Source organism: Oncorhynchus mykiss, chromosome 12 (assembly GCF_057628025.1).
Source record: "Oncorhynchus mykiss isolate SJ-2025 chromosome 12, ASM5762802v1, whole genome shotgun sequence".
NCBI classification, from domain to species: Eukaryota; Metazoa; Chordata; class Actinopteri; order Salmoniformes; family Salmonidae; genus Oncorhynchus; species Oncorhynchus mykiss.
Genome location: NC_143033.1, coordinates 16,640,606 through 16,663,584, shown reverse-complemented (window position 1 = coordinate 16,663,584; position 22,979 = coordinate 16,640,606). Strand labels below are relative to the sequence as shown.

At 43.1% G+C, this 22,979-nt stretch overlaps 1 protein-coding gene across 3 annotated transcripts in view; it reads left to right on the top strand.

The window, feature by feature from the left end:
• The window catches only part of LOC110536799 (alpha-mannosidase 2), a 52,636-nt gene that overhangs the window by 16,049 nt on the left and 13,608 nt on the right, over positions 1-22,979 (top strand). For all 3 annotated transcript variants that reach the window (XM_036937026.2, XM_090191793.1, XM_090191794.1), the window contains 8 exons: positions 1,182-1,368; positions 2,152-2,329; positions 2,599-2,798; positions 16,033-16,218; positions 16,463-16,577; positions 17,131-17,198; positions 17,414-17,579; positions 22,363-22,593. In XM_036937026.2, coding sequence (XP_036792921.2) covers positions 1,182-1,368; positions 2,152-2,329; positions 2,599-2,798; positions 16,033-16,218; positions 16,463-16,577; positions 17,131-17,198; positions 17,414-17,579; positions 22,363-22,593 — 1,331 coding nt within the window. The remainder of the gene's footprint in view (positions 1-1,181; positions 1,369-2,151; positions 2,330-2,598; positions 2,799-16,032; positions 16,219-16,462; positions 16,578-17,130; positions 17,199-17,413; positions 17,580-22,362; positions 22,594-22,979) is intronic.

Below are 22,979 nucleotides of genomic sequence, written 5' to 3'. Positions count from 1 at the left end.
AAATGTGTACTGTTTGTTTGGCAATGTGGTGCAGTTCTCCCAGTATGGCCAAAGGGGATACACACTCTAATTATATAACTTAGACTCTGGACAATGTTTTGAAATATATTATCTACATGAGTAAAAGTCTTGTGGGTTTTAAGTTGAAAGACTTGAATGAAATTAAAGTTGAATGAATAGTTGAAAAACAGTCTGAGAATGTTGTTTTACCTAGCATACTCACTATACTGGTCAAATAGCACTAAAATATGCTATATTATAGAAGCGTTCTGGACACTGTCGTCTGTATGCTCGTCACCCTCTATATTCCCTTCAGGGTAGGATCAATTCCATTTAATTTCCAGTCAATTCAGGAAGTACAACGATTCCAATTCCAGTTCTCTTCCAATACTTTTCAATGAGGAACACTTGGAATTGGAATTTGGTTTACTTTCTGAATTGACTAGAATTTAAATGGAATTGACCCCAACCCTGATTCCCTCTATTCAATATAATATGCAGGGGTCCAATACATGTCATGGAAAACTGACATTGCTGTAGTGGTTGGAAACGCCTCTCTGTGGTCTTGTTTTGAGAGACAGACATCCTGTGGAATAATAGAGAGCATGGCTAGAAATGTGCCATGTGGGAGATGACAGGAAGTGGGCCCCTCCCACTGCTGGACAAATAGGATTTAATCTCTCTCGCCAATTAGTCATCAGTTCAATGCCAGATCAGATTATATCCACCAAAGTTATTTAATATCATTGTCATCGACTAGGCATGAGTTTTAATTCTAACAAAGTATAAATGTTAGTACTTTTGAAAAGCGCATGCATGACATGGCCAGTCTCTTTGAGATAGAAATGCAATTACATGCTAGCTATATGTTTACAGTCCATGTTCTGAAATGTTGTCTTTGCACTGTCAAATGCAAGTACCACACATGAAGTACCTGTAAGAAAAAATACATATATTTTATGTTCTATTTTAATATTCTATTTTATTCTATTTCAAATCAAGTCAAATTGCATTTGTCGCATATAAATATTGTTAACGCAGGTGCAGCAAAATGCTTATGTTTCTAGCTCCAACAGTGCAGTAATACCGAACAATACAAAACAATACACACATCCAAAAAAGAAAAGGAAAGAAATTAAGAAATATCAGAATGTTGTATTTCATGTTCTATCTGTGTACAGACCCAGCCTCCAGCACGGACATTCTATGCCACATGATGCCCTTCTACAGTTATGATGTTCCCCACACGTGTGGTCCCGACCCCAAGATCTGCTGCCAGTTTGACTTCAAAAGACTTCCTGGTGGGCGGGTCAGCTGTCCCTGGAGGGTCCCCCCTCAGCCAATCACGGATGGAAACGTACAACAGAGGTGACCAATTACATAGAAATGGATTGAGAATGATATACTGTATTATTATTATAATAATAATTATCTATAACCACTGGACTTGGCTGTGAAATACAACATTCAAATTACAAAATCTTTAGTGTCCCATTGGATTTACTTGAGGCAGGAAATTGTCTTTGGCTTGAGGCTCACAGTAAAAAAAAAGGCTTTCCTCTCCCTGGTACAGAATATTTTTTACAAACACTGGTTTATGTGGTAGACAGACAGTCCACATTCTCTCCATGTTGATGGTGTTATGGTGTCTCCATGTTGATGGTGTTATGGTGTCCTCAGTGTGATGGTGTTATAGACAAGGATCAAACACGTTGTGTGAACAAGATAAGACATTGACGCCACTGTAGGATAATCTGTTGTGGTAATAGGAATTTCAGATGGCGTCTGTTTTTCTAACAGAAGGCTCTGATGATAAGTGGACTTTCTGATTCAGTAGCAAATCCAAGAGGAACTTGTTTGCACCCAGTGTTCCCTTGGTGTCTGATTGCACAACATGGCCCTAACAGATAGCGGCAGATGGACAAGGGTTGGACTAGAGAATTGGGAGGCATTGAATGTCTAAAAAGTAATATATGGAAATACACAAGCAACTCCTTTCCACACACACACACACACACACACACACACACACACACACACACACACACACACACACACACATATGCATTTTTGTTGACAATTACAGCTTAATATGTCATGAAAAATTGTGACTCCGTTGTAGTAGTCAACTCTTTTTCCCCAAATCCCAAGGGTTCAGATGCTGCTGGACCAGTACAGGAAGAAGTCCAAGCTGTTCCGAACCAAGGTGGTGATGGTCCCCCTAGGGGACGACTTCCGCTATGCAGAGGCCTTGGAGTGGGACCAGCAGTTCCAGAACTACCAGATGCTCTTTGACTACATGAACTCTCATCCAGAACTACACGTCAAGGTCTGACTTGTGACTTGGGTGTAAGGTTTTGATGCAGTGCATAATTGGAATGACTGATGCCCGATAGTGTAATGGTGTGTTTCGTTGGCTCCCTAATTCCTGCCCTTCTTGATTTTTTTGTGTGTGTCCAGCTATTGCAATGGTACACTGCTCTCAATAAAGCAGAAAAGTAAACTACCCTGCAGCATTGATAGATCTATTTTCAGTTTGCCTCTCAGGTACTCTATCATAAACCTGCTTTATATTCCAACTGACATATTCTGTTCTAGGCTCAGTTCGGCACCATCACGGATTACTTCAACGCTCTTCGTAAATCGGCCATAGACCCCGGTCACGCTAGTGCCTCTTTACCGGTGGTCAGCGGCGACTTCTTTACCTACGCAGACCGAGATGACCATTACTGGAGCGGCTACTTCACCTCCCGACCCTTCTACAAACGCCTAGACCGCGTGCTGGAGTCACACCTCAGGTAGAAGCACATGCAGTTTCTTTTCTGCAACTTATTTGTCCTTCTTTATTTCTTATTTCTCATTTTCCTATTTGCAACTTATTTTTACATTTCAGTAATCAGCCAACACAGATGACATTTCTTTTGTTACAATGAGTACAGTTTCAACATAGAAAAGTGAATCACCTTAAGCACCAGATTGCTTGTCTGGTTAAGGTTGCAGGGTACACCAGGGAATTCCAATTCAGCTGTCAATTGGCCAAACAATAGACCAGGCAACATGGATTATTTACTTATCTAGACTAGAGTTGTTGCTGGGAAACAGCCAAACCACAAGGCTTGGTCTATCTAGAACTAAAGTATGCTAATATATATGTGTATATGCCATATATACAGTTGAAGTCGGAAGTTTACATACACCTTAGCCAAAGACCCATGAGCTGAAAGAAATAAAAAAAAATAAGTCATTCTCTCTACTATTATTCTGACATGTCACATTCTAGAAATAAAGTGGTGATCCTAACTGACCTAAGACAGGGACTTTTTACTGTCTTTGGCTAAGGTGTATATAAACTTCCGACTTCAACTGTATATATGGCATATAAACATATATATTAGCATACTTTAGTTCTAGATAGACCAAGCCTTGTTGTTTGGCTCTTTCCCAGCAACAACTCTAGTCTAGATAAATAAATAATCTATGTTGCTTGATTACTTCAATGCTCTTCGTAAATCGGCCATAGACCCCGGTCACGCTAGTGCCTCTTTACCGGTGGTCAGCGGCGGGACACCTTTACCTACGAGGGAATTCCAATTTAGCTGTCAATTGGCCAAACAATAGGCCAAGCAACATAGATTAATATTACACTTTTTTTGGTTACTACATGATTCCATATGTATTATTTCATAGTTGTGATGTCTTCACTATTATTTTACAATGTAGAACATAGTAAAAATAAAGAAAAACTCTTGAACAAGTAGGTGTTCTAAAACTTTTGACCAGTAGTGTATGTTGTTTAAGATAAGGGAGGACACTTTTTTTATGAGCATGGCCTTATTTCTGTTACCGCAAATTGGATGGTCCAGGCTGTATCACATCCGGCCATGATTGGGAGTCCCATAGGGCGGCGCACATTTGGTTCAGCATCGCCCGGGTTTGGCCGGGGTAGGACGTCATTGTAAATAAGAATTTGTTCTTAACTGACTTGCATAGTTAAATAAAGGTTAAATATAAAAAAAAACATTTGAAAAAATTATAATGACTGTCATTCATATTCCATTCACCAAGCTCAATGTAACGTTGATATGTTTAGGGTACCTCATGATACTCATGAAGTTGCTCCAACCTAGCTTACGAATGACAGTACATACACTACATGACCAAAAGTATGTGGACACTTGCTTGTCAACCATCTCATTAGAAAGTCATGGAAATTAATACGGAGTTGGTCCCTCCTTTAGTGCTATAGCAACCTCCATTCTTCTGGGAAGGCTTTCCACTAGAGCAGGTATTCCCAAACTGGGGGTACGCACAATGCCGTCGGGGGTATGCCAAATATTTGTAATCTTCACATTTTCAAACAGTCCATTGATATTTTCCAACGGGGTTATACATTTGGGTGAGTTTTTTTCTCTCGCCTGAGTAGCCTCGTTTCACTGCCAAAAATAAAATTGAACCGTCTAGTGTTCAACGAAATAACAACACTATGTCAAATACAGGTAGCCTAGTCAAATAATTAATATCCAATCACATTAACTGTTACTCTCTCACGGGAATTCCACTAACGGTCCGTATGTAGCCAAACGTAGCTGCTGTGAATTCCGCTTGCTCTAAAATGTATAAATGGTTAAAAAAAGTAAGGCCCGTGTCCAAACTGCGTCAGTAGTACGGCTACTACCAGCAGTATGACACCTGCACCTGTCGACGACACAAGTTGTTCTGCTTCCACGAGCACATCCCATGCTAGCATCAGTAATTCTACATTTGTCTTTAACCCAGCTAGCATAGACAGTGACAGTTGTGAATCTAATGCAGCCGAAGAGCTACTGCCCCCTTACCTGGGAAAGCACTGAACAACAGACAGGGACGTTGGACCATCGAAGAGGCGCAAATAAGATGAGAACTACATTGATTTGTCATTCACTTATATAGGTAATAGTGCCTTTCCTCAGCCACAGTGTGTTATATGTGCAAAAGCACAACTCAATGAAACCTTCACTTTTGCGTAGACATTTAGAAACAAAACATGCCAATTTGAAAAATAAGCCACAGGAGTTTTTTGAGCGAGAATTAAGACGACTTTTGAGTAGTAAGACATGCATGAAAGCAACAGATACCATTAATAAGAAGGGGCTAGAAGCATCTTACATGATGAGCTACCAAGTGGCTAGGACAGGCAAGCATCATACTATTGTGGAGGACTTCAATCTTCCTGCTGCCGCGGATATGGCTGGGACAATGCTGCGAGAAAAGGCCCAAAAAACGTTACAGACAATGCCTTCATCAAACAACACTGTTTCAGCCTCCCGAGTGACCCAGTTGTCTAAGCCACTGCATCGCAGTGCTAGCTGTGCCACTAGAGATTCTGAGTTCATGTCCAGGCTCTGTCGCAGCCGACTGCGACCGGGAGACCCATGGGGCGTCGCACAATTGACCCAGCGTCGTCCAGGTTAGGGGAGGGTTTGGCCGGCAGGGATGTCCTTGTCCCATCGCACACTAGCAACTTCTGTGGCGGGCCGGGGGCACGCTGACATGGTCACACATTGGTGCAGCTGGCTTCCGGGTTAATTGGGCATTGTGTGGCTTGGTTAGGTTGTGTTTCAGAGGACACACGGCTCTCGACCTTCGCCTCTCCTCAGTCTGTACGGGAGTTGCAGTGATGAGACACGACTGTAACTATCAATTGGATACCATGAAAATGGGTTTAAAAAAAAAAAATCACTGTTTCACGTCGTGTCAGTGCCAAGAGATGATTTGAAACAAGTACTGTTTCGTATACAAGCCAGTGAATTCTATGTGTTACAGCTGGATGAGTCAAAGGACATGGCGGGCCTGGCACAGCTCCTGGTATATGTCTGTTACAGCTGGATGAGTCAACAGATGTGGCGGGCCTGGCACAGCTCCTGGTATATGTCTGTTACAGCTGGATGAGTCAACAGACGTGGCGGGCTGGCACAGCTCCTGGTATATGTCTGTTACAGCTGGATGAGTCAACAGACGTGGCGGGCCTGGCACAGCTCCTGGTATATGTCTGTTACAGCTGGATGAGTCAACAGACGTGGCGGGCCTGGCACAGCTCCTGGTATATGTCTGTTACAGCTGGATGAGTCAACAGACGTGGCGGGCCTGGCACAGCTCCTGGTATATGTCTGTTACAGCTGGATGAGTCAACAGACGTGGCGGGCTGGCACAGCTCCTGGTATATGTCTGTTACAGCTGGATGAGTCAACAGACGTGGCGGGCCTGGCACAGCTCCTGGTATATGTCTGTTACAGCTGGATGAGTCAACAGATGTGGTGGGCCTGGCACAGCTCCTGGTATATGTCTGTTACAGCTGGATGAGTCAACAGACGTGGCGGGCTGGCACAGCTCCTGGTATATGTCTGTTACAGCTGGATGAGTCAACAGACGTGGCGGGCCTGGCACAGCTCCTGGTATATGTCTGTTACAGCTGGATGAGTCAACAGACGTGGCGGGCCTGGCACAGCTCCTGGTATATGTCTGTTACAGCTGGATGAGTCAACAGACGTGGCGGGCCTGGCACAGCTCCTGGTATATGTCTGTTACAGCTGGATGAGTCAACAGACGTGGCGGGCCTGGCACAGCTCCTGGTATATGTCTGTTACAGCTGGATGAGTAAACAGACGTGGCGGGCTGGCACAGCTCCTGGTATATGCCCATTACGTTTATGGGTTAATTAAGGAAGACCTCCTCTTCTGCAAACCACTGAAAACCAGGACAACATGAGAGGATATTTTTAAAGTACTGGACAGCTTTGCGACATCAAATGGACTTTGGTGGTTAGATGTGTTGGTATCTGTACTGATGGAGCAAAAGCCATGACAGGGAGACATATTGGAGTGGTAACGCGCGTGCAAGCAGTTGCTCCCGACTCCACTTGAATACACTGCAGCATCCACCGAGAGGCTCTTGCTGCCAAATCAAATCAAATCAAATGTATTTATATAGCCCTTCGTACATCAGCTGATATCTCAAAGTGCTGTACAGAAACCCAGCCTAAAACCCCAAACAGCAAGCAATGCATGTGTAGTAGCACGGTGGCTAGGAAAAACTCCCTAGAAAGGCCAAAACCTAGGAAGAAACCTAGAGAGGAACCAGGCTATGTGGGGTGGCCAGTCCTCTTCTGGCTGTTCCGGGTGGAGATTATAACAGAACATGGCCAAGATGTTCAAATGTTCATAAATGACCAGCATGGTCCAATAATAATAAGGCAGAACAGTTGAAACTGGAGCAGCAGCACGGCCAGGTGGACTGGGGACAGCAAGGAGTCATCATGTCAGGTAGTCCTGAGGCATGGTCCTAGGGCTCAGGTCCTCCGAGAGAGAGAAAGAAAGAGAGAAAGAGAGAATTAGAGAGAGCACACTTAAATTCACACAGGACACCGAATAGGACAGGAGAAGTACTCCAGATATAACAAACTGACCCTAGCCCCCCGACACATAAACTACTGCAGCATAAATACTGGAGGCTGAGAATCTGAAATCAGCCCTTGCCTTAACAGGAAGCCAGTGTAGTAGTCGGAAAGTAGAGCATTGCAGTAGTCTAACCTAGAAGCCAAGAGAATGCCTCACAGGTCGAAAGACGTGTTGGACACTACCGTGAAAATGGTTAACTTTGTTAATGCAAGGCCCCTGAACTCTCATGTATTTTATGCACTATGCAATGATATGGGCCATGTAACGCTTTTACAACATACAGAAATGCACTGGTTATCAAGGGGCAAAGTATTGCCCCTTTTTTTGAGAGACGAGCTTAAAGTTTTCTTTACTGACCATCATTTTCACTTGTCTGACCGCTGGCATGATGACGAGTTTCTCACACAACTGGCCTATCTGGGTGATATTTTTCTCGCCTGAATGATCTGAATCTAGGATTACAGGGACTCTCCACAACTATATTCAATGTGCGAGACAAAATTGAGGCTATGATTAAGAAGTTGGAGCTCTTCTCTGTCTACATTATTAAGGACAACACACAGGTCTTTCCATCATTGTATTTTGTGTGCAAATGAACTCAAGTTTACGAACAATGTCAAATGTGATATAGCAAAGCACTTGAGTGAGTTAGGTGCGCAATTACGCAGGTACTTTCCCAAAACGGATGACACAAACAACTGGATTCGTTATCCCTTTCATGCCCTGCCTCCAGTCCACTTAACAAGAGAGCCTCATCAAAATTGCAACAAGCGGTTCTGTGAAAATGGAATATAATCAGAAGCCACTGCCAGATTTCTGGATTGGGCTGCGCTCAGAGTTTCTTGCCTTGGCAAATCACGCTGTTAAGACACTGATGCCCTTTGCAACCACGTACCTATGTGAGAGTGGTTTCTCGGCCCTCACTAGCATGAAAACTAAATACAGACCGTGTGTGGAAAATGATTTAAGACTGAGACTCTCGCCAATACAACCCAACATTGTAGAGTTATGTGCATCTTGTCAAGCACATCCTTCTCATTAATTCACCATTTTAAAAGTTATATTTGTAAGATGGCTGAATAAAGAGCAAAATTATTGATAATTATTATATTATTATGTGTGCCCTGTACTATAAGAGCTCTTTGTCACTTCCCACGAGCTGGGTTCTGACAAAAACTCACACTCATTCTTATGTTTAATACATGTATTGTATAGTGTGTGTGTGGCAGGCTTACATTGATGGCAAAAAACAGCATTTGAGAGTGCGGTGACCCTGGTACTGGAGGGGTATGCAGCGGGACGTTGAATGTTTTTTTATTTATTTATTTAGAATTTTTACCCCTTTTTCTCCCCAATTTCATGGTATCCAATTGTTGTAGTAGCTACTATCTTGTCTCATCGCTACAACTCCCGTACGGGCTCGGGAGAGACGAAGGTTGAAAGTCATGCGTCCTCTGATACACAACCCAACCAAGCCGCACTGCTTCTTAACACAGCGTGCATCCAACCCGGAAGCCAGCCGCACCAAAGCGCCGGAGGAAACACCGTGCACCTGGCCACCTTGATTAGCGCACACTGCGCCCAGCCCGCCACAGGAGTCGCTGGTACGCGATGAGACAAGGACACCCCTACCGACCAAGCCCTCCCTAACCCGGGCGACGGTAGGCCAATTGCGCGTCGCCCCACGGACCTCCCGGTCACGGCCGGTTACGACAGAGCCTGGGCGCGAACCCAGGGACTATGATGGCACAGCTGGCGCTGCAGTACAGCACCCTTAACCACTGCGCCACCCGGGAGGCCCCGGACGTTGAATGTTTGAAAGGTTACGGGACTATAACAAGTTTGGGAACCACTGCGCTAGAGCATTAGTGAGATTGGGCACTGATGTTAGCTGATTAGGCCTGGCTCGCAGTTGGCGTTTAAACTCATTCCAATGGTGTTCGATGGGGTTGAGGTCAGGGCTCTGTGCAGGCCAGTCAAGTTCTTTCATACCCGATCTTGACAAACATTTTCTGTATTGACCTCAATTTGTGCAGGGGGCATTGCCATGCTGAAACAGGATAGAGCCTTCCCCAAACTGTTGCCATAAAGTTGAAAGCTCAGAATTGTCTAGAATATCATTGTATGCTGTAGCGTCTAGCCAGAACCATGAAAAAACAGCCCCAGACCATTTTTCGTTCTCCACCAAACTTTACAGTTGGCACAATGCATTTGGGCAGGTAGCTTCAGCACTTGTCGGTCCCATTCCGTTGTTGCTCCTAGACATTTTCACTTCACAATAACAGCAATAACACAATAACATCCTATGACGGTGCCACGTTCAAAGTCACTGAGCTCTTCAGTACGGGCCATTCTACTGCCAATGTTTGTCAATGAAGATTACATAGCTGTGTGCTTGATTTTATACACCTGTCAGCCATGGATGTGACTGAAATAGCCGAATTCACAAATTTTAACGGGGGTCCTACATACTTTAGGCCATGTAGTGTTGGTGCACAGGTCGAGAGAAATGTGACAAGACATTGACACAATCAATACTGCCTTGCACAATCTTACCTGCATCTAGCTGATCTAGGGTGTAATCATTAGTCTAACAGTTGCAAATGAGAGTTTCTTTTGGACAAATTCAGGTATGTTTATCCCCGTTTTGTTCCATTTGCTTCCATTTAAGATTTTTAAAAAACAACAGAATCAGCGGAATGAATACACCCCTGATCATACGCAAAGACAGTTCATAGCAGCCACATTCAAACAGCATGATCCTTTTGATCGTTGGATAATTCCTTCTCGCATCTACGCGTTCTCCTCCTCTCACCTTTTCCTTTCGCTTGTGGACTTCAGTGCACAACATGTCAGTTGTCTGTAACCAGGCGAAAAAACCTTTCCAAGCCAAATCTTCATGTCATAAACACTAACCGCTACACACAGCCTACATCGTGGTAACCATATTAGCTAACGTCAAGTCAACATAGCTACCCGAACTAAAGTGTTCGTAAAGCCGCTGCAATCATGCTGTACAGTGTACTGTTAGAAAGCAGTTTAGCAGTTTCACCAGCGGGCCCCGGTGGCAATAAATTCATCAAACCAAGAGCTTACCTTGACTTGGAATAGTTCCAGTGTTGGATAGCCATAGCCAGCTAGGTAACATTAAATATCTCTCTGTTGGAGTAGGCTAAACTCTCTAGCTGCATTTGCTAGGTAAATAAGTGAAAATGAAAAAAAATACGAAATATAGCTAGCTCTCTCTCTCTCGCGCGTGCTTCTCCTTAATTTTTGAATAAAATAATTAGTTCAAAACTGTTCGGCTATTGTCTTTCTCTCTCTTTGAGTCACCTACTCACCCCATTTTATGCACTGCAGTGATAGCTAGCTGTAGCTTATGCTTTCAGTACTAGTTTCATTCTCTGATCCTTTGATTGGGTGGACAACATGTCAGTTCATGCTGCAAGAGCTCTGATAGGCCTGGAGAACGTCCTCCGGAAGTTGTCATAATTACTGTTTAAGTCTATGGAAGGGAGTGAGATCCACGAGCCTCCAAGGTTTTGTATTGAAGTCATAAAATAAAATAGATCAGATATACAGTGTAGAAATTGTTAATGTTGCCCATTATCAGCAACCATCACTCCTGTGTTCCAATGGCACTTTGTGTTAGCTAATCCAAGTTTATAATTTTAAAAGGCTAATTGATCATTAGAAAACCCTTTTGCAATTATGTTAGCACAGCTGAAAACTGTTCTGATTAAAGAATCCATAAATCTGGCCTTCTTTAGACAAGTTGAGTATCTGGAGCGTCAGCATTTGTGGGTTCAATTACAGGCTCAAAATGTCCAGAAACAAAGAACTTTCTTCTGAAACTCGTCAGTCTATTCTTGTTCTGAGAAATTAAGGCTATTCCATGCGACAAATTGCCAGGAAACTGAAGATCTCGTATAACGCTGTGTACTACTCCCTTCACAGAACAGCGCAAACTGGCTCTAACCAGAATAGAAAGTGGGAGGCTCCAGTGCACAACTGAGCAAGAGGACAAGTACATTAGAGTGTCTAGTTTGAGAAACAGACGCATCACAAGTCCTCAACAGGCAGCTTCATTAAATAGTACCCACAAAATACCAGTCTCAACGTCAACAGTGAAGAGGTGACTCCAGGATGCTGGCCTTCTAGCCAGAGTTCCTATGTCCAGTGTCTGTGTTCTTTTGCCCATCTTCATCTTTTCTTTTTATTGGCCAATCTGAGATATGGCTTTTTCTTTGCAACTCTGCAGCGATGCTCCCCATCCTACCTGACAGAGCTTGAGAGGATCTGTAGAGAAGAATGGGAGAAACTCCCCAAATACAGGTGTGCCAAGCTTGTGGCGTCATACCCAAGAAGACTTGAGGCTGTAATCACTGCCAAAGGTGCTTCAACCAAGTACCGAGTAAAGGGTCTGAATACTTATGTAAATGTCATAAATCAGTGTAGATGAAGAAGAGGAGACAGGTTAAAGAAGGATGTTTAAGCCTTGAGACAATTTAGACATGGATTGTGTATGTGTGCCATTCAGAGGGTGAATGAGCAAGACAAAATATTTAAGTGCCTTTGAATGGGGTATGGTAGTAGGTGCCAGGCACACCGGTTTGTGTGCGTCAAGAACTGCAACGCTGCTGTGTTTTTCACAGTTTCCTGTGTCTATCAAGCGTGATCCACCACCCAAAGGAAATCCAGCCAACTTGACACAACTATGTGAAGCAATGGAGCTAACATGGAACATGGGCCAGCATCCATGTGGAACACTTTCCACATTTTGTTGTGTTACAGCCTGAATTTAAAATTGATTACATTTTGATGCTGTGTCACTGATCTCGACGTACGATGTCAAAGTGGAATTATGTTTTTAAATTATTATTTTTTTGTAATTAATAAAACATGAAAAGCTGAAATGTCTTGAGTCAATAAGTATTCAATCCCTTTTTTATGGCAATTCCAACACAACACATCACTGAGTACCACTCTTCATTTTATCAAGCATGATGGTGGCTGCATCATGTTATGAGTATGCTTGTCATCAGCAAGGACTATGGAGTTTTTTAGGATGAAAAGAAAAAGGAATAAGGCTAAGCACAGGCACTGGAAGACAAATTCACCTTTAAGTAGGACAATAACCTAAAACACAAGGCCAAATATACACTTGAGTTACTTACCAAGAACACATTGATTGTTCTTGAGTAGCCTAGTTACAGTTTTGACTTAAAATCGGCTTGAAAATCTATAGCAAGACTTGAAAATGGCTAAATATTTTTTTCATAATAATGTGCAAATATTGTACAATATAGGTTTGCAAAACTCTTAGAGACTTACCCAGAAAGACTCACTGCTGTAATTGCTGATAAAGGTGATTCTAACATGTGGGATGAATACTTATCTAATAAAAATATATTAGTGTTTTATTTTCCTTTAATTAAAAAAAAGGTGACATTTTTCTTCCAATATGACATTACACAGGATTGTATAGATTGTTGTATTTAAAAAATAAATAAATAATTCCATCCATTATAATCCCACTTTGTAACACAACAAAATGTGGGAAAAGTAATGGGTTGTGATTACTTTCTGACAGCACTGTATATGCTAATGAGTGAATGAAACAAATGCAAATGTGAATTAACAATTGCTTTAATTGCTTAATTTTTGTGTGTGTAGAAGAACAAGGTGTAGGATGAAAAATAACTGTGTTTTGGCACGGGTACAGCCGACTAGCCCTAGCTAACGCTACCTAGCTAACACTATCTTACAAATCGATACTTGGAGTCAAAGTATCGATAAAATATAGTCCAAAATAATGTTGCGATATGTAACTAACATCCCCCCCCCCCCCAATACTACTGTCACCTTGCCGGAGGGGGTTAAACCCCCAGCAGGTGCAACCAAGCCAGACAGGTTGAAGGGTAGGAGGCAGACCAAGCAGTTTCTGGCCCTGCAGGTTGGGGGTTGTGCATGGGGCTAACTCCTCCACCACATAAACAATAACATGCTACAGAAACCTTTACTAAACAAAGAAACAGACTGGATCAAAGGCAATGACCCAGGGGAGATCTTCTCTCTCCCGTGACTGAAGGATAAAGGCTAGTGCTAACTTAAAAGCCATTAAAGTCAAGTCTGTCTGGTCAGTGTTTGAGGTTATTAGATGGTGGACCATTAGATTGGCTTTCATTTCTTTCTTCATCAACTGTCTAAAACACTTTGGAGTGAGAAGACCAAACTTGAATATTTTATTGGATTGATACTTCAACATTCATCAATACGCAAGAGTAGTTGATGAGAAACATTTCATAAAAAATGTAAATGAACGTTTTTAACAATCCTATTATTTTAACCAAGCCTTTCTAATCAGGCCCAGTTGGAGATGTGGTTATTATTCAAGGTTCATTTATGGTCTATCTCAGTTGCTTCAAATGTAAAAATAACAATTATCTGTTTAATGCACAGTGGATTAGTTTCATCATGTCTTTGATTGGGTTACAGTATTCTTTATTTGGATCCCTGTGAACTGACACCTTGGCAACCGCTAGTCTTCCTGGTATCTTCTAGTCAAGTGTTTCTACTATAACTAAAAGTACCAGGTACCCAAACTTCTGGCCAAGAGTTTTGCTACTCTCTACTGATACGGGGTAAAGACCCTCAGTCACGGTGTTTACACCTGTATTCTCAGCAGGTATTGATTTCCTTTGTTTTGACTGTTCAGATAAAGGCATAATCTTACTGGATCCCTGGTGTGAGACAGTCAAGGTGGTCAGTGCAGGAACTAAGCACACAGAGATGACTGTGGATAAGAGGTCTGTCTGTCTGTCTGTCTGTCTGTCTGTCTGTCTGTCTGTCTGTCTGTCTGTCTGTCTGTCTGCGTGCGTGTGTGTGTGTGTGTGCAGCATTGTGTTTGATCAGACTCAGTAGTAGAGCAGTAATGAGTGTCTCCTCTCCTGCCCTGGGTCCCACTGTCTACAAAGCCTTTAACCAGCAGCACAGGCAGGGTTCTGGGGCCTCAACACTGGGGTCTCTCCCTCGCCACCACAGACTGTCTATCTCCCTGTGAGCCCCCACAGACAAAGCCCTCATTACAGACCAACCTCCAGACCCTCCACATACACATAGCATCTCACACACCATTGCCCAGAGCAGAGAAATACCAAGTGAGAAAAGTTCCAGCAGGGAAATAACACGTGAGAAAAGTTTCAGCAGAGAAAGAGTTTAAGTCCATTTGAACTTTGAATCTGTTCTGTCCTGCTGAGGTCTCAAGATTGTCTAAGCGTCTATTCTTATGCTTGAACTTCATAACAGAAAGGAGTTTATGTTAGATTCAGTATACCAACATATACTGTATGGATGGATTCGTGCATTGTCTTCAAACACATGACTGTATTTGCATTTGATGGTGTCTAAATATAGGAAGGGAAATGGGTAAATTCGTTAAATTAGTCTTAGTACTCAACCGGTGACTGCTTTCAAACTGCAAACAAGACTGTGCACAGTATGTGTATAGATGTAGGTCTGCCTGCTCTCCTCCTCAATGCTCTTAAAGAGTTGTTCCCTTCAAAGTCATTGTCTTGTTCTGTAAATATGTCTTTCTCTGTGAAAGGAGGCAGCACTATTGGCTTTTTACATGGTATGTTTGGGTCAGTAGCCTCAGTCTATTGTTTTATGTGACAAGCTCTCAAGATGCAGTCAGTGCATTGAAATCCTAGGGCTCCCCAGTCCTGTTCTTGTTCAAAGACTTAGAGATAGGTACATGATTGTCCTTAGATTGATCAAATATTTTGGTGTTCGTGTTAAAACGTGATTTTATTAGAGATCTACCACAAACAAGAGGTGTTGCTCTGCCATTGTCAATCTAGAACAATCTAGATGGACACAGTTAGACACATAGGACATAGTACGGTGATCAAGATGCACAATCAAATATCGAGAGAAAAAGCAGTAAACAAGTTACACAGCAGTAAAAAACTGGCCTATGACTTTAAGAGTGCTTACATTGATTCTCTCAGTTCCATCCCTCAGCTCTATAAACAAGTGGCAGGGCTTCCACTGGGATGAAACAATCTCAGAATTAGAACTTGTAACACTGGTTGTCTCTGATTCCCTGATAACAACTAACAGTTAGTTTCACAAGGCTGGAGCAGTTTAAGAAAAGCCTCATCTGCCAGCTGTTTTCCTTGATACTTTAGGGATAATGGGAAAATCTCTATTTTGTGAGCCGAGCAGCTCATTTTTCATTGCTGTAGCTCGGGGGTTAAATGGGTTCAATAACACAAGCTGAGACTCTGATTGCAAACAAATACTGGAGATTTCCAACTGTAGTCAATTTGGAATGCTTTACTTATCTCTTGGTCCGTGATGAACCCCTATATCAACAACTATTTGTCAATTAGTGAACATGGGTCGTGTTCAGGACTGCACAATGTTTTGCAACAGTATTTTTTATTTTTTGTTATTGGTCAAATTCAGATTCAAATGACATGGCATCTCACCGTTTAAAACATTTCAGACACAACCCATGTCTGTCTTTGTCTTGGTGCCATGGAAAGGAAAACTCATGTGAAGAAAATAACTATTCCCTTTGTCTGTCCTTCAGGGCAGCTGAGATCCTTTACTCCCTGACCCTGGCTAATATTCAGAGGTTTGGGAAGCTGAATGATTTCCCAGCTGTGGAGAACAACAGACTGCTCACTGAAGCCAGGAGGAACCTGGGCCTGTTCCAGCATCATGACGCCATCACAGGCACCGGCAAGGACATGGTAGTGATCGACTACGGTACCAGGTGTCACTCTGGTTTATGACTTTTATTTGTTTTCATTGTCTTATTTGATTGGGAGAGATGCAGTGTAGACATGGACACACTGATTAATCATGAGTTAAAGGGATTGCACTGACATGGTTTAGTGATTATACTGTATTCAGCGTTGGGACGTAGACATTGGTTGAATGAAAGTGAAACACTATTTGACTCGGAGCTTTGACTGCTTTCCTCTGGGCATTTACTAAAAACAATTCTCTCTTCTCAGGTTGTTTCATTCCATTTTGAATTTGAACCAAGTGATTGTCAACTCCGCACACTGGCTGGTGTTAAAGGACAAAAGTGCATACAGTCACAATCCGTCAAAAGCCTTTCTTCAAATGGTGAGTACATTTCTGTGTTTTAATTTTGGGGGTTGAAACAAGGGTGTTGGTTGTGCATAGCAACATTTTCAGATTAGTAGAGTGATTTTCAAAGGGTGATGGTTGATGGTGGTGGTACAGGGAGTGAAGGGCATGCAGTAGCTACCTTTTGAAGTGTTTATTTACCATACTCTACCTTCGACAAAATCCCTCCAGCAGGCACAACATCAGGATTTTAATATGCAAATTGCCCCGGCAGGAAGTCAACATCAATTTTCAGAGAAATGTAACCTCTTCCACTTCGTTGTTTTGCTACAGCAGCTGAAAATATGCTTGATATGAATCTCACTCACCCCAACCTAATGAAATTTGTATTGGGAAGTGAATGAGCCTTAGACGCTTAAATAGCTTCTCAATTCCCAAAAGCGGGAGCCAATACCACAACAACAAAATTAAATACATTTTTCAAATGTGTCTCAAAGAATTGAAAATAGTCTGTGGACTGTGTGTTGGTGTAGCTACACCAGATGTGTTATTTTGCAAATCAACTCAATCTCATGCAAATTTCTCTCAGGATGACATCCAGCCTTCTCAAGATGCCCTGCCTCAAAAAAACGTTCTGAAAATCAGCTCACAGCCTAGGTATGTCGCTGTAAAAATATTACTCCCTTTTCCCTCACAACATTCTGGCTGATATTATGGCCCCTTATGACCCCACATTCCAAATATGTCTTAGAAAAGTATAGGAAGTTATAGTCTGGTCAGGTTGATCAGTTTTGTCTGGATATGTGTCTGTACTTTCAGACTTATCAGATCAAAACATTAGCAGCTTGTACCAACAGATCTTTTTCCCCCAGGTCTGTGGTCGTCTACAACCCCACGGAGCAGGACCGCACGTCAGTGGTGACCGTGTACGTGAACACGCCCCACGTGTGTGTGATCACAGACCACGGTCACCCCGTCCCCGCTCAGGTTAGCGCGGTCTGGGACGACTCCACCACAGCTTCCACAGAGGCCTTCCAGGTATGAGTGTCTGTTACATTGTTTTGTTATCAATTATTTTTGTATATCCTTTATTTATCCAGGTTAATTCCCTGCATCAATTGTTTTTTATTAAGCTTCAAATTCAGATACATTCATGAATGATAATATGAGTATCAGGTAGTATCAGGTAGTATCAGGCAGTATCAGGTAGTATCAGGCAGTATCAGGTAATGTCAGGCAGTATCAGGTAGTATCAGGCAGTATCAGGTAGTATCAGGCAGTATCAGGTAATGTCAGGCAGTATCAGGTAATGTCAGGCAGTATCAGGTAATGTCAGGCAGTATCAGGTAATGTCAGGCAGTATCAGGTAATGTCAGGCAGTATCAGGTAGTATCAGGCAGTATCAGGTAATGTCAGGCAGTATCAGGTAATGTCAGGCAGTATCAGGTAATGTCAGGCAGTATCAGGTAATATCAGGCAGTATCAGGTAATGTCAGGCAGTATCAGGTAGTATCAGGCAGTATCAGGTAGTATCAGGCAGTATCAGGTAATGTCAGGCAGTATCAGGTAATGTCAGGCAGTATCAGGTAGTATCAGGCAGTATCAGGTAATGTCAGGCAGTATCAGGTAGTATCAGGCAGTATCAGGTAATATCAGGCAGTATCAGGTAATGTCAGGCAGTATCAGGTAGTATCAGGCAGTATCAGGTAATGTCAGGCAGTATCAGGTAGTATCAGGCAGTATCAGGTAGTATCAGGCAGTATCAGGTAATGTCAGGCAGTATCAGGTAATGTCAGGCAGTATCAGGTAATATCAGGCAGTATCAGGTAATGTCAGGTAGTATCAGGTAGTATCAGTCAGTATCAGGTAATATCAGGCAGTATCAGGTAATGTCAGGCAGTATCAGGTAATGTCAGGCAGGCATTATGAAGTATTAACATGCAGTATCAGGTAGTATCAAGCAGTATCAGCTAATATCAGGCAGTATCAGGTATTATCTGGCTGTATCTGGCAGTACCAGGTAGTAAGGCAGGCAGTATCAGGTCATATCAGGCAGTATCATGCAGTTTCAGGTAGTATCAAGGCCTATAAAGCAGTATCAGGTAATATCAGGCAGGCAGTATCAGGTATTATCACCTAGTATCAGGTAGTAAGTATCAAGCAGTATCAGGTAATATCAGGCAGAATCAGGTAGTATCTTGCAGTATCAGGCAGTATCTGGCAGTATCAGGTAGTAATGTAGGCTGTATCAGGTATTATCACACAGTATCAGGTCATATCAGGCAGTATCAGGCAGTATCAGGTAGTATCAGGCAATATCAGGTAGTATTAGGTAGTGTCAAGCAGTATCAGGTAATGTCAGGCAGGCAGTATCAGGTATTATCACGCAGTATCAGGCAGTATCAGGTAATATCAGGCAGTATCAGGTATTATCAGGCAGTATCTGGCAGTATCAAGTAGTGAGGCAGGCAGTATCATGCAGTATCAGGTCATATCAGGCAGTACGTTTCAGGCAGTTTCAGGTAGTATCAAGCCTTTTCAAGCAGTATCAGGTAATATCAGGCAGTATCTGACAATATCTGGCAGTATCAGGTAGTAAGGCAGTTAGTATCAGGTATTATCAAGCGGTATCAGGTATTATCACGCAGTATCAGGTATTATCACGCAGTATCAGGTATTATCAAGCGTATCAGGTAGGCTTGTCACGATACCAACATTTACAAACGATCTGATACCAGGCCAAGTATCACGATGCCGGCTATCATTAGGATACCACGGTGGGGAAAAAATCAGTAACCTAGCATCCTGTTCGCCCCTTCCCGGATGCTTGTCACGGAAATTCACAACTTCTACTCAATACAGCACATTGAATTTAACTTACCTGTGATTTGAGTGCAGGAATGGAAGTTAACAGACACATTCACTCACTCACGCTCCCTCCCACACACACACACACACACACACACACACGCACACACACACACACACACACACACACACACACACACACACACACACACACACACACACACACACATACACACACACACACACACACACATACACACACACACACACACACACACACACACACACACACACACACACACCACTCTCTCTCTCTCTCTCCCACAAATATACATACACACACTGATCCCAACTTTTAAACGTTAAGCACCAAACAGTATTTAAGGAGCACCAGAAATAAATAAATTGATGATGTAGTTTAGTTTTACATTAGATGAATAGCAGACCCTTTTCCTTTCTTCCTGTGCCTATAAAATTTGCCTAGACCTACTGTCAATTTACCAGATTGTTAGCTGAACAACGTTGTTTGTTATCAAACCAATAATTAGCGACCTGGGATTAGTTTAAAACAGACTGCGACATGGTTTGTGAAATGATATCAAATGCGCGTGAATCCCAATAGAAAGAAAAAAGGCATCTCTGGTAATATGGTGCTTTGTGTGCTATATTGTTGTCTACACCTTCATGCCCTTTGTGCTGTTGTCTGTGCCCAATAATGTATGTACCCTGTTTAGTGCTGCTACCATGTTGTGTTGCTACCATGTTGTTGTCATGTTGTGTTGCTGCCATGCTGTGTTGTCATGTGTTGCTGCCATGCTATGTTGTTGTCTTAGGTCTCTCTTTATGTAGTGTTGTGTTGTCTCTCTTGTCGTGATGGGTGTTTTGTCCTATATTTTTATTTCATTTATTTATATTTTTAATCCCATCCCCCGTCCCCGCAAGATGCCTTTTGGTTGGCCGTCGTTGTAAATAAGAATTTGTTCTTAAATGACTTGCCTAGTTAAAAAATAAATAAAATAAAAACATGGTCATATTGTTTTAACTGTTTAGGCTAGAGACAAGCTGATTTATTTGCTGTAAAGCTGCAAGCATGCCTGACACTCAGAGGCTGCATGGCAGTGAACTTGCAAAGTCTTCTCAGACTAGTCAGTGCTCTTGGTTGTAACAATGTATCAACAACATTGCTCACTTTGCACGCTGCTCCAATTTAACAAGTGTACAAATGTAAAAAGACTCATCAGGATCTGGGTTTGCATCCATGCTCGCTATCACGGCTAAATTATATATTTTTAAAACTGACGGAGGAATAGACGCGCATGAAGAGCAGATGGAGAGAAGCAGGTGAGTGAGAACTGGTAGGAGATGTAGAGAGAAGCAGGTGAGTGAGGACTGGTAGGAGATGCAGAGAGAAGCAGGTGAGTGAGGACTGGTAGGAGATGCAGAGAGAAGCAGGTGAGTGAGAACTGGTAGGAGATGCATAGAGAAGCAGGTGAGTGAGGACTGGTAGGAGATGCAGAGAGAAGCAGGTGAGTGAGGACTGGTAGGAGATGCAGAGAGAAGCAGGTGAGTGAGGACTGGTAGGAGATGCAGGTGAGTGAGGACTGGCAGGGGACGCATAGAGAAGCAGGTGAGTGAGGGCTGGCAGGGGACGCAGAGAGAAGCAGGTGAGTGAGGGCTGGCAGGGAACGCAGAGAGAAGCAGGTGCATGAGAGCTGGTAGGGGACGTCGAGAGAAGCAGGTGAGTGAGTGCTGGCAGGGGACGCAGAGAGAAGCAGGTGAGTGAGGCCTGGCAGGGGACGCAGAGAGAAGCAGGTGAGTGAGGGCTGGTAGGGGATGAGGCTTGATGATTACAGCTGACACATGTGATATGCGCATGAAAGTGAAGTGGATATGATTGGACCTGTGAATTCAAGAGACTAGTAGCTGATGCTTCAATTCAACTGAATTTCTAAACCAAACCGACTTTATAAATATTTTATAACAGGCGCCAGCAGGTTCTTTAGATCGGTAGGGCTGAAAAAGTTGGTAGTATCATATGAAACTGTACTACGGTATTCTAAAATGTTGGTATCATAAGTATCATGACGTTTTGGCATTGTGATATTAACGTGGTACCAGTATACTGTTCAACATTAGTATCAGGTAGTATCGGGCAGTATCAGGTTATTTGAGGCAGTATCAGGTAGTATCAGACAGTATCAGGTAGTATCAGTCCGTATCAGGCAGTATCAGGTAGTGTCAGTCAGTATCGGTCAGTATCAGTCAGTATCAGGCAGGTAGTGTCAGGCAGTATCAGTCAGTATCAGGCAGTATCAGGTAGTGTCAGGCAGTGTCAGGCAGGTAGTGTGGCAGTATCAGTCAGTATCAGGTAGTATCAGGCAGTATCAGACAGTGTCAGGCAGTATCAGTCAGTATCAGGCCGTATTGGGTAGTATCAGGTAGTATCAGGCAGTGTCAGGTAGTATCAGGCAGGTAGTGTCAGGCAGTATCAGGTAGTGTCAGGCAGTATCAGGCAGTATCGGGTAGTATCAGGTAATTTCAGGCAGTATCAGCTAGTGTCAGGTAATGTCAGGCAGTATCAGGTAGTGTCAGGCAGTGTCAGGCAGGTAGTGTCAGGCAGTATCAGGTAGTGTCAGGTAGTGTCAGGCAGTATCAGGATGGTAGTATCAGGTAGTGTCAGGGAGTATCAGGCAGCTAGTGTCAAGTAGAGTCAGGGAGTATCAGGCAGGTAGTGTCAAGTAGTGTCAGGGAGTATCAGGCCGGTAGTATCAAGTAGTGTCAGGGAGTATCAGGCAAGTAGTATCAAGTAGTGTCAGGGAGTATCAGGCAGGTAGTGTCTGGCAGTATCAGACAAGTCTGTGTATGGATGCAGAAACCCAAAGCTGTGGTCTTTTTAGTTTGGAATAGAGATTGATCACCAATGTATTACCATTTTGTGGTGAAACAGAGACGTTTTCTGTTTATGCTTTCTTTTCACTTTATCTCATGTATTGGTGTTTTCTCTCCCGGGCAGTTGTCCTTCGTAGCTCAGGTGCCAGCGCTGGGTCTTGGGCTGTACCAGTTGAGTACGGCTGTGAGCGGCGGGGCGGAGACGGCAGAGTATGTTTTCCTCAGGCAAGGCGGCGAACTATCCGTCAACATGAAGCACTTCACCGTCAACATCCCCCAGGACGCCTCCACCCCCCTCAGCATCCACAACCCCCACATCCAGATCTGGAGCTCCCCCACCACCGGCCTGATGGAGGTAAGCCATGCACAGCACAGCATAGCAAAGCTTAGCACAGCTTAGCACAGCACAGCATAGCAAACAGGGCCTAAAATGAACACCCAACACCTGCCAAATCCGGCTAGATTTTGGCATCAGTGGGTAAGACGTTCATTTCACCAGCCATGTTGGCGAGTGGCCAGGGCTCCACAGTGCAAGCATTTCACTCGCATTTGTGAATATAAAGCATGATCACATTTATAGTAAAATAAATGCTGCAGTTGCTGTTTTCAAAGTATTTCTGCAGTTTTGTTTTATAACTGCTAAATTAATCGCATAAAGTCAAAGAACTACAAATCCCATATAGTTTATCTTGTGCTGCAACACTGCCTGGCTTGGGGCTGTGCACACGTGAAGAGCTAAGT